At 38.4% G+C, this 12681-nt stretch overlaps 1 protein-coding gene across 2 annotated transcripts in view; it reads left to right on the top strand.

The window, feature by feature from the left end:
* Window positions 1–8578, top strand: part of ACTR6 (actin related protein 6) — a 33503-nt gene extending 24925 nt beyond the window's left edge. For both annotated transcript variants that reach the window (XM_057556997.1, XM_057556996.1), the window contains one exon: window positions 7818–8578. In XM_057556997.1, the coding sequence (XP_057412980.1) occupies window positions 7818–7947 (130 nt within the window). In that variant the 3' untranslated portion in view covers window positions 7948–8578. The remainder of the gene's footprint in view (window positions 1–7817) is intronic.
* Window positions 8579–12681: the final 4103 nt, after the last annotated feature.

Below are 12681 nucleotides of genomic sequence, written 5' to 3'. Positions count from 1 at the left end.
AAGGGGCGCAATCACAGTAAAATCAAATCCCATAACTGCTGGGTGGGTGACTCACAGACTGGAGAACACTTACACCACAGAAGTCCACACACTGGAATGAAGGTTCTGAGCCCCACGTCAGGCTTCCCAACCTGGGAGTCCGGCAACGGGAGGAGGAATTCCTGGACAATCAGACTTTGAAGGCTAGTGGGATTTGATTGCAGGACTTCAACAGGACTGGGGGAAACAGAGACTCCACTGTTGGAGGGCACACACAAAGTAGTGTGCACATCGGGACCCAGGGAAAGGAGCAGTGACCCCAGGGGAGACTGAACCAGACCTACCTGCTAGTGTTGGAGGGTCACCTGCAGAGGTGGGGGGTGCTGTGGCTCACCATGGGGACAAGTACACTGACAGCAGAAGTTCTGGGAAGTACTCCTTGGCGTGAGCCATCCCAGAGTCTGCCATTAGCCCCACCAAAGAGCCGAGGTAGGCTCCAGTGTTGGGTTGCCTCAGGCCAAACAACCAACAGGGAGGGAATCCAGCCCCACCCATCAGCAGTCAAATGGATTAAACTTTTACTGAGCTCCGCCCACCAGAGCAAGAGTCAGCTCTACCCACCACCAGTCCCTCCCATAAGGAAACTTGCACAAGCCTCTTAGATAGCCTCATCCACCAGAGGGCAGACGGCAGAAGCAAGAAGAACTACAATCCTGCAGCCTGTGGAACAAAACCCACATTCACAGAAAGGTAGACAAGATGAAAAGGCAGAGGGCTATGTACCAGATGCAGGAACAAGATAAAAACCCCAGAAAAACAACTAAATGAAGTGGAGATAGGCAACCTTCCAGAAAAAGAATTCAGAATAATAATAGTGAAGACGATCCAGGACCTCGGAAAAAGAATGGAGGCAAAGATTGAGAAAATGCAAGAAATGTTTAACAAAGACCTAGAAGAATTAAAGAACAAACAAACAGAGATGCACAATACAATAACTGAAATGAAAACTATACTAGAAGGAACCAAAGCAGAATAATTGAGGCAGAAGAACGGATAAGTGACCTGGAAGACAGAATGGTGGAATTCACTGCTGTGGAACAGAATAAAGAAAAAAGAATGAAAAGAAATGAAGACAGCGTAAGAGACCTCTGGGACAACATTAAACGCACCAACATTCGCATTATAGGGGTCCCAGAAGGAGAAGAGAGAGAGAAAGGACCAGAGAAAATATTTGAAGAGATTATAGTCGAAAACTTCCCTAACATGGAAAAGGAAATAGCCACCCAAGTCCAGTAAGTGCAGAGAGTCCCATACAGGATAAACCCAAAGAGAAACACGCCGAGACACACAGTAATCAAACTGGCAAAAATTAAAGACAATGAAAAATTATGGAAAGCAGCAAGGGAAAAATGACAAATAACATACAAGGGAACTCCCATAAGGTTAAGAGCTGATTTCTCAGCAGAAACTTTACAAGCCAGAAGGGAGTGGCATGATATACTTAAAGTGATGAAAGGGAAGAACCTACAACCAAGATTACTCTACCCGGCAAGGATCTCATTCAGATTCGATGAAGAAATCAAAAGCTTTACAGACAAGCAAAAGCTAAGAGAATTCAGCACCACCAAACCAGCTCTACAACAAATGCTAAAGGAACTTCTCTAAGTGGGAAACATAAGAGAAGAAAAGGACCTAGAAAAACAAACCCATAACAATTAAGAAAATGGTCATAGGAACATACATATCGATAATTACCTTAAACGTGAATGGATTAAATGCTCCAACCAAAAGACACAAGCTTGCTGAATGGATACAAAAACAAGACTCATATATATGCTGTCTGTAAGAGACCCACTTCAGACCTAGGGACACATACAGACTGAAAGTGAGGGGATGGAAAAAGATATTCCATGCAAATGGAAATCAAAAGAAAGCTGGAGTAGCTATACTCATATCAGATAAAATAGACTTTAAAATAAAGAATGTTACAAGAGACAAGGAAGGACACTACATAATGATCAAGGGATCAATCCAAGAAGAAGATATAACAATTGTAAATATATATGCACCCAACATAGGAGCACCTCAATACATAAGGCAACTGCTAACAGCTATAAAAGAGGAAATCGACAGTAACACAATAATAGTGGGGGACTTTAACACCTCACTTACACCAATGGACAGATCATCCAAAATGAAAATAAATAAGGAAACAGAAGCTTTAAATGACACAATAGACCAGATAGATTTAATTGATATTTATGGGACATTCCATCCAAAAACAGCAGATCACACTTTCTTCTCAAGTGCACACGGAACATTGTCCAAGATAGATCACATCTTGGGTCACAAATCAAGCCTCAGTAAATTTAAGAAAATTGAAATCATATCAAGCATCTTTTCTGACCACAATGCTATGAGACTGGAAATGAATTACAGGGAAAAAAACGTAAAAAACACAAACACATGGAGGCTAAACAATACGTTACTAAATAACCAAGAGAACACTGAAGAAATCAGAGGAAATCAAAAAATACCTAGGGACAAATGACAATGAAAACACAATGATCCAAAACCTATGGGATGCAGCAAAAGCAATTCTAAGAGGGAAGTTTATAGCTATACAAGCCTGCCTCAAGAAACAAGAAAAATCTCAAATAAACAATCTAACCTTACACCTACAGAAACTAGAGAAACAAGAATAGACAAAACCTGAAGTTAGCAGAAGGAAAGAAATCATAAAGATCAGAGAAGAAATAAATAAAATAGAAACAAAGAAAACAATAGCAAAGATCAATAAAACTAAAAGCTGGTTCTTTGAGAAGATAAACAAAATTGATAAGCATTAGCCAGACTCATCAAGAAAAAGAGGGAGAGGACTCAAATCAATAAAATCAGAAATGAAAAAGGAGAAGTTACAACAGACACCGCAGAAATACAAAGCATCCTAACAGACTACTACAAGCAACTCTATGCCAATAAAATGGACAACCTGGAAAAAATAGACAAATTCTTAGCAAGGTATAACCTTCCAGGACTGAACCAGGAAGAAACAGAAAATATGAACAGACCAATCACAAGTAATGAAATTGAAACTTCGATTAAAAGTCTTCCAACAAACAAAAGTCCAGGACCAGATGGCTTCACAGGTGAATGCTATCAAACATTTAGAGAAGAGCTAACACCCATCCTTCTCAAACTCTTCCAAAAAACTGCAGAGGAAGGAACACTCCCAAACACATTCTATGAGGCCACCATCACCCTGATACCAAAACCAGACAAAGATACTACAAAGAAAGAAAATTACAGACCAATATCACTCATGAATATAGATGCAAAAATCCTCAACAAAATACTAGCAAACAGAATCCAACAACACATTAAAAGGATCATACACCACGATCAAGTGTGATTTATCCCAGGGATGCAAGGATTCTTCAATATACACAAATCAATGTGATACACCATATTAACAAACTGAAGAAGAAAAACCATATGATCATCTCAATAGATGCCGAAAAAGCTTTTGACAAAATTCAACACCCATTTATGATAAAAACCCTCCAGAAAGTGGGCATAGAGGGACCCTACCTCAACATAATAAAGGCCGTATACGAGAAACCCACAGCAAACATCATTCTCAATGGTGAAAAACTGAAAGCATTTCATCTAAGATCAGGAACAAGACAAGGATGTCCATTCTCACCCCTATTATTCAACATAGTTTTGGAAGTCCTAGCCATGGCAATCAGAAGAAAAAGAAATAAAAGGAATATAAATTGGAAAAGAAGAAGTAAAACTGCCACTGTTTGCAGATGACATGATACTATACATAGAGAATCCTAAAGATGCCACCAGAAAAGTACTAGAGCTAATCAATGAATTTGGTAAAGTTTCAGGATTCAAAATTAATGCACAGAAACCTCTTGCATTCCTATACACTAATGATGAAAAATCTGAGAGAAATTAAGGAAACACTCCGATTTGCCATTGCAACAGAAAGAATAAAATACCTAGGAATAAACCTACCTAGAGAGACAAAAGACCTGTATGCAGAAAACTGTAAGACACTGATGAAAGAAATTAAAGATGATACCAACACATGGAGAGATATACAATGTTCTTGGATTGGAAGAATCAATATTGTGAAAATGACTCTACTACCCAAAGCAATCTACAGATTCAGTGCAATCCCTGTCAAACTACCAGTGGCATTTTTTATGGAACTAGAACAAAAAATCTTAAAATTTGTATGGAGACACAAATGACCCCGAATAGCCAAAGCAGTCAGTGAAAAAAACGGAGCTGGAGGAATCAGACTCCCTGACTGCAGACTGTAGTACAAAGCTACAGTAATCAATACAATATGGTACTGGCACAAAAACAGAAACATAGATCAATGGAACAAGATAGAAAGCCCAGAGATAAGCCCACACACCTGTGGTCAACTAATCTATGACAAAGGAGGCAAGGATATACAATGGAGAAAAGACAGTCTCTTCAATAAGTGGTGCTGGGAAAACTGGACAGCTACATGTAAAATAATGAAATTAGAACACTCCCTAACACCATACACAAAAATAAACTCAAAATGGATTAGAGACCTAAATGTAAGACCAGACACTATAAAACTCTTAGAGGAAAACAAAGGAAGAACACTCTTTGACATAAATCACAGCAAGATCTTTTTTGATCCACCTCCCAGAGAAATTGAAATAAGAACACAAATAAACAAATGGGACCTAATGAAACTTAAAAGCTTTTGCACAGCAAAGGAAACCATAAACGACGAAAAGACAGCCCTCAGAATCGGAGAAAATATTTGCCAACGAAGCAACGGACAAAGGATTAATCTCCAAAATAATAAACAGCTCATGCAGCTCAATATTAAAAAAACAAACAACCCAATCCGACAATGGGTAGACCTAAGTAGACATTTCTCCAAAGAAGACATACAGGTGGCCAAGAAACACATGAAAAGCTGCGCAACATCACTAATTATTAGAGAAATGCAAATCAAAACTACAATGAGGTATCACCTCACACCAGTTAGAATGGGCATGATGAGAAAATCTACAAACAACAAATGCTGGAGAGGTTGTGGAGAAAAGGGAACCCTCTTGCAGTGTTGGTGGGAATGTAAATTGATACAGCCACTATGGAGAACAGTATGGAGGTTCCTTAAAAAACTAAAAATAGAACTACCATACCACCCAGCAATCCCACTACTGGGCATATACCCAGAGAAAACCATAATTCAAAAAGACACATGCACCCCAGTGTTCATTGCAGCACTATTTACAATAGCCAGGTCATGGAAGCAACCTAAATGCCCATCAACAGACGAATGGATAAAGAAGAGGTGGTACGTATATACAATGGAATATTACTGAGCCATAAAAAGGAATGAAACTGGGTCATTTGTAGAGACGTGGATGGATCTAGAGACTGTCCTACAGAGTGAAGTAAGTCAGAAAGAGAAAAACAAATATCGTATATTAACGCATGTATGTGGAACCTAGAAAAATGGTACAGATGAACCGGTTTGCAGGGCAGAAGTTGGGACACAGAGAAGAAACTTATGGACACCAAGCGGGGGAAGCCGTGGGGGGGTGAAGATGGTGGTGTGATGAATTTGGCGATTGGGATTGACATGTATGCACTGACGTGTATAAAATTGATGAGTAATAGGAACCTGCTGTATAAAAAAATAAAATAAAATTCAAAAATTAAAATAAAAAAAGAAATGATAAACTTTACTTTCAGTGGATTGAAGGGGATGAAGTATGTGAAGTATCATCCATTATGATTGGTACATAATGGGTGCTCAGTTAATGTACGATCACTTCCCTATAGTGAATCAGTCCTCATTACTTGGAGATTTTTTACAGGCAAAGCAGTTAGGTTATTATCTATTCGATTTGGGACTTCCCTAGTGGCGCAGTGGTTAAGAATCCACCTGCCAATGCAGGGGACACGGGTTCGAGCCCTGGTCCAGGAAGATCCCACATGCTGCGGAGCAACTAAGCCCGTGCATCACAACTACTGAGCCTGGGCTCTAGGGCCCACGAACTGCAAGTACTGAGCCCGCGTGCCACAACTTCTGAAGCCTGTGCGCCTGAAGCCTGTGCTCTGCAACAGGAGAAGCCACCGCGATGAGAAGCCCGTGCACCGCAATGAAGAGTAGCCCCCACTCGCCGCAACTAGAGAAAGCCCGCACACAGCAACGATGACCCAATGCAGCCAAAAAGAAATAAAAAATAAAATATAATAAATTTTAAAAACTTTATCTATTTAGTTTATCTGAGATATGCCATTTCTTGAGAGTTTCTATGAAGAATAGAAATATGAGAATTTAACCAAGATAAATTATGTCAATTGGTAAGGTGTTTTGGAATGTTTTAGAATAATTTAAAATACTTAAAATAAACTTTTACATTTAAGTAGTCTTTTTTTTTAATTCAAAACTCTTTTGTATGTACCCCTTATCCTGTTTTATAAGACAAAGCAGATAATTAAGGTAGAATTTTAGAGCTGTAAGAAAGGCTTATAGATCATCCTCTTCTGTGTGCTTATTTGTAAATAAACAGAGGCTCATGAGTTAGCAAAGGTCTTATGATAAGTTAATAGCAGTAACCAGACTAAAATTCAGTTCTCTTTCCCTGGAGGCAGAAGTTCTCACCCAATCTATGTCTAAATAATCCCCCGTCACTGCTCCACTGTTTTAAGTGGCAGAGTTGCAGACAAGACCCCACATACCTGATTTTTAATTTTAGACTTTTGTTTTAAAGCTAAAGAAGAATTTTTCAAAATCAATAGCAGTTAATAGAAGGCCCTCATCTGATCACTTAATTTTATAGCTATCAGATAAAAGAATAAATTACCATTAGATATTGGAGTGATTTTTATCAGCATTAATGTTCATATACTCTTTAGAATATGAAGCATATTGGATTTTTATCCTGCACTTTAAGTGTAAGTCATGCATACATTACAGGACAAGGGATCTATAGAAATAGTTTTTATTCATCAAATCTTTATTGCACATCTTTTATAGATAGATATATATTTAGGTTTTTTAAGGTTAGGAAATGTAATATAGTAAGGAAAACACTTTTTTCTTTATCATTTTCATATTTAAAACTGAATTGGGGGAGAGGAAGAGTAGAAGTAGAATTACACAAATTCAACCAATTACACAGAATTACAACCAGTTACCTTGGTTGTACATAAAATTAAACTAAAAGTTTGATGTGCTCTAATTTTACTTATTGACCATGTCCTACCATGTAGCAGGTTTATCATGCACTGTGTTTTTTAAATGTCTCATTTATTAGAGGCAACAAAGTATAGGAACAAAAGCACAGAATGTGTGAAAACAGTTCCGAGTTGAATCCTAGTTTCAGTTTTAACCTCTCTGAACCTCATTTTCCATATCTGTAAAGTGGGAGTTATAATATCTATTTCATTGGTTGCTGGGTGAATTGATTTGATGACATATCTTTGTCACGTACAAAAGTTAGACTCAGTTATTACAGTGTTTTTCTTTTTATGCATTTTTTGTATTTTGCTTGTATTCTTGTTTTTTATTAGAGGTAGAAGGTCCATAAATTCAGGGCACAGGGAAAATAAAAAGAACACTTACTTGTAGTGGTGACCAACTTTCCTTTCTGAGTTTGCTTTACTCCTATGAAGTTTATGCTTATTTTCACACTTTAAATGATCTTCTGTTAAATCAGGTTGGGTAGAGATTGCCACATTTTAGTTACTAATTAATGTTTCTGGCATTTCAGTTCTGTAAAATCATCTGGGTTCACTTATTTTACCTTTATTTTTAGCCCTATTACTTATGCCTGGGAAGGTGGAAAATTGATATCAGAGAATGATGATTTTGAAGATATGGTGGTAACAAGAGAAGATTATGAAGAAAATGGACATAGCGTCTGTGAAGAGAAATTTGATATTTAAGAAACGTTTCTGAAAGTTTTGACTGTGGCAAAGGTTTAATTTTCAATGTTCTTTTTAAAGGAAGTTAAGGACCTGTGTTACCTTTCATCCTAAGATAAGATAACATCTTGGACTTATGTAAATACTTTGATCCATGGCTGATTTTCAACGGTTTCTTAGCTAGGTTAGTAAGTAAACTGTAACTCAGCCCAAATTTTCATTTAGGAGCTAGACTTACTATAACAATGCTTATGCTGTTTCCGAGACTGAGTTATCTTTCATTAGAAGATGAAAGAGTGAGTGTATTTTAAGTTTAATACTTTATAGCTAAAAGCACAAACTTAACTGTCTCACTGGTCAGGTTTCCTTAGAAGGTAGTTTTGTGTGACTGACTAGGAATTGGCCAGAGTATTTTCAGGCTGATATGATTTCTCTCTTTCTTTTAGAACTAAGTATTTTGTCTTTAAATTGTCATTTTTATTTGTATATACTAAAGTTGGAAAAACTAATCTATGTGTATGTAATGTTTATTTTTTACTTAGCCTAAGTTTGAAAGGATGAAGACCAAAGCCAATTTATTAAAGTGTTTTTGGTCAGTACTGTGTTGCAGAAATGTATTATTTCACTCATAAAAATACTATACCATTTTTTAGGATGAAATTCTTGTGTCATTGGGCTCATGAATCAAATTCCTGCCAATCTCTTTACCTTAGCTTGGATCATGTGCCTACCCCATGGCTTCAGGGATTTTAACAGCCCTACTAAGATAGCCTAGAGTGAAAGAAGGTAGTTTCCCAAAGGAAAATTAAGGTGAAGAGACAGATGCTGGGCAGGGTGAAAGAGCTGTCCACTACAATTATATTTGGATTATATGGACAGTCCCTGATTTACAGTGGTTCGACTTAATGATTTTTTGACTTTACAATGGTGCAAACACAGTATGCACTCATTAGAAACTGTTCTTCAAATTTTGAACTTTAATATTTTCCTGGGCTAGCGATATTTGGTATGTTACTCTCTTGTGATGCTGGGCAGCGGCAGTGAGCCACAGGTCCCAGTCAGGGTAAACAACCAATATGCTTACAACCATTCTGTACCCACCAACCATTCTGTTTTTCACTTTCAGCACAATATTCAATAAATTATGAAATATTCCACAGTTAATTATAAAATAGGCTTTGTGTTTGATGATTTTGCCCAACTCTAGGTTAATGTAAATATTCTGAGCGCGTATAAGGTAAGCTAGACTAAGCTATGATGTTTGGTAGGTGAGGTGTAGTAAATGCATTTTTGACTTAATCAAAGAAGATCTGTATTAGGTTAGGGCCTGGTCAGTCCTTCCTAGACCTAGGCTAGTTACATTACTTGTTATCATTGCAGAGTTGCAAATTGATTGTGTTTGTGTGATGCCCAGGTAGTAGCATATAATCTGTGGAGAGTGTAGCAAAAAGATGCTGGTGGCATAAAAGAAGTTTTTGCAACCATACAGTGTAACAGTGTAACTGTGCTAGAATTTCAGGGTGATGCAATTAGAGGTATAAAGGTAAGTCACCATTTAAAGGGCTTTCCTTGACTTACCAGGACCTCATCTTGCAGGCAGAATACTATCATCAACAACCAAGATGTTTTTCGTATGAGGAACTGGGGCATTCCTCAAAGCTGCATTTCCAAAACATGCCCTAACTTGAAGTTTCCCATTGTGTTCCGCTGAGAATAATGTGTGTGTCACATGCTTACTACAGTACACTAATTTCTGTTTATGGTGTAGGTCTCATAGTGCTCATTTTTGAGACACTAAAAATTCGTTTCTGAAATTAATGAACATAGATGCTAATCATTTCTCTCTAGCCTTGAAGCTCCCATCAATTTTAACACCTGCCTAATTTTGAAACTTTATTGCTAGAGATAATGTTTTAATATTATACAGTAAGTTGACTTCAAAGAGAACATTTAACATTAGCTCTAAATAATAACAAAGTTATCTATTTTTGAAAGATGTTAAAGATCCTAATTTGAGATTCACTAGAAGTATTGAGCGAGAATTTAGCCACATTAGAGTTTATAATTTTGTGCTGCAAATTGCATGCATGGAAACAGTGTTCTAGCATTGGCCATGCATAATATACACCTTAAGACAATAGAGGATTAGGGTTTACATCAATGACTAATCAAGATAGGATAATCCCCTCCAACACTTTTCTATCTTGGTTTTGAATTTTTTAATTCAGTGGTGATTGGCTTGATGTGGCAAACTGATCATGTTCACCTACTTCTCTACCTGTCCGAAATCCCTTTAAACATTTCTAGTGGAGGAATGCACAGGGAACACTTACTTCAGTGCTTTTTGTGATATATTATTTCTCAAGCTGGGTTGGTGGGCACATGGGTATTCATTACATTAGAATCTTTATTGTGTGCATGAAATAGTTCATATTATATTTTGATAGTAGAGTAAATCCTTAAGTGGACTCTAGGAAATAAAAAGGATGCCACTGATGAACAAATGTGGAAGAATTCCTAAAAGATGGAAAACAAATGGGATTAGGTTGTTAGAGAAACAAGAAAACCTATGTCCCAGATCAGGGCAGGAGGAATCTACTAGAGACGTAAGAGCAATTCCAGAGACGTTTTAATTCAGGACAAATAGAGGAGATCATGGATTAGACAGTGAAAGAATGAATTAGAAACACTGAGCCCGACTCCCTGTTTTTTTTGGGGGGGGGGGGGCTGTGCTGCCTGGATTGCAAGATCTTAGTTCCCCTACCAGTGATCCAACTCCGGGGCCCCAGCAGTGAGAGCATCAAGTCCTAACCACTGGACCGCCAGGGAATTCCCCCGACTCCCTTTTTGGAATGGAGGCTCAGCAGTGAGAGAGTTGAAATGTAAGGGTTGGAGAGAGAAACAGAATAGAACCTGAAATAATGTCATATCCACTAAGAGCATCAGAGTAAAACAACAATTTTTATTTTTATTTTTTTAAATTTTTATTTATATTTATTTATTTATGGCTGGGTTGGGTCTTCGTTTCTGCGCGAGGGCTTTCTCCAGTTGCGGCAAGCAGGGGCCACTCTTCATCGCGGTGCGCAGGCCTCTCACTATCGCGGCCTCTCTTGTTGAGGAGCACAGGCTCCAGACGCGCAGGCTCAGTAATTGTGGCTCACGGGCTTAGTTGCTCCGCGGCATGTGGGATCCTCCCAGACCAGGGCTCGAACCCGTGTCCCCTGCATTGGCAGGCAGAATCTCAACCACTGCGCCACCAGGGAAGTCCCACAACAATTTTTTTAAGGGAACAGTTGATTGTGGCACAGACCTCTGGCTACAGACAAGAGCTCAGACCTAATTAGAATTCTGACAGGGCAGAGCCCTGGGGAGCTTATAGCACACCTTCCTCTTGCCAGAAAAGGCACCAGAATTAGAACTTAGATTCACAGACAGGTAAATAGGAATTCATAAATGAAAAAACAAACAACCAAGCATTAAACGTTTGAGGGATACTTAACACCATCAAAGGGGCACCAAGTCCAACAATCAAGAATGACCCCTTGGGGGACTTCCCTGGCGGTCCAGTGGTAGGACTCGGTGCTTTCACTGCAGTGGCCTGGGTTCAAGCTGGAAATTAAGATCCTGCAAGCCGTGTGGTGTGGCAAAAAAAAAAAAAAAAAAAAAGTCCCCTTATGGAATAAGATTTTAAAAGTTTTAAGTAACATTCTCTAAGAGATTGGTGAGGCAATTGCATCTATTGCAACAATAATAGGTTGCTATACAAGGAACTATATTCAATATCCTGTGATAAACCATAATGAAAAAGAATATATATGTGTAACTGAGTCACTTTGCTGTAGAGCAGTAATTAACACATTGTAATTCAACTATACTTCAAAAATAGGTTGCTATAACAAAGATAAATCTTAGAAATTAAAAATAGGGTTACTTATGCTTAATCTATGGGTTGAACAGCAGAAAGGACACTGCTAAAGACTGAAAAACTAAGCTGATGGAATTTTCCCAGAATGTAACACAATTCAGCAAGCACTGGGATGGCTGCGGAAAGAGGCTAATCAATATCCACAGTATAGGCCATCTCCACCTAAGAGCCTTCCCCACAGAAGAGGCCTTTTGATAAGCTTTCACACAGGACACAAATAGCCTCCCACTTGGGGCCTATTCTGATATGTCCCTCCACATACTTCTTTTCTAAAGCTTCTGGTTCCCAGGTTTCTTATCTCGTAGTCTTCAAGTCTCTGATCCTCTAGTCAAAACATTAGCTGTCATCTCCAGCCATATCTTCATGCAAATTGAACAGCCAGAAATGCTGCTGTCAGTTCTGCTCTCTGACATCATTTCCCTTCCCCAGTGCAGGTTAGGCTTGCCCAGCGGCATGCCATGTCAAGTGGAAGTGGTCTATACAAGATTGGACTCAGGATGGGCAAGTTAATCACATGAGCTCACACTTAGAGCATTTACTCTTCCTACACCATTTACCTTTCCCTCGACCCACATCTGACCAAAGAGAAAACATTCATACCTGGTTTATGAGTGACTATGCATGATACGCTTGGCACCAGCCAGAAGTGAAGTGATGGTGTAAATCAAATGTTGAATTATTACACCCATGACTAAAGAGTTGCCTAATAGTATCACTGGTCACAGAGTTGTTAAGTGACAGAGTTTATCTGTAACAGCAACCTTTTGATTTTTATGTTCAAAAACCTTTTTAGCACATAAGCAATTGCACAGAAAAAAGGTCTCAAGAAT

The sequence above is a fragment of the Balaenoptera acutorostrata genome, chromosome 11 (assembly GCF_949987535.1).
Source record: "Balaenoptera acutorostrata chromosome 11, mBalAcu1.1, whole genome shotgun sequence".
Classification (NCBI taxonomy): Eukaryota; Metazoa; Chordata; class Mammalia; order Artiodactyla; family Balaenopteridae; genus Balaenoptera; species Balaenoptera acutorostrata.
Note: the sequence above shows the minus strand (reverse complement) of the source record. Positions and strands in the feature narration are given on the sequence as shown.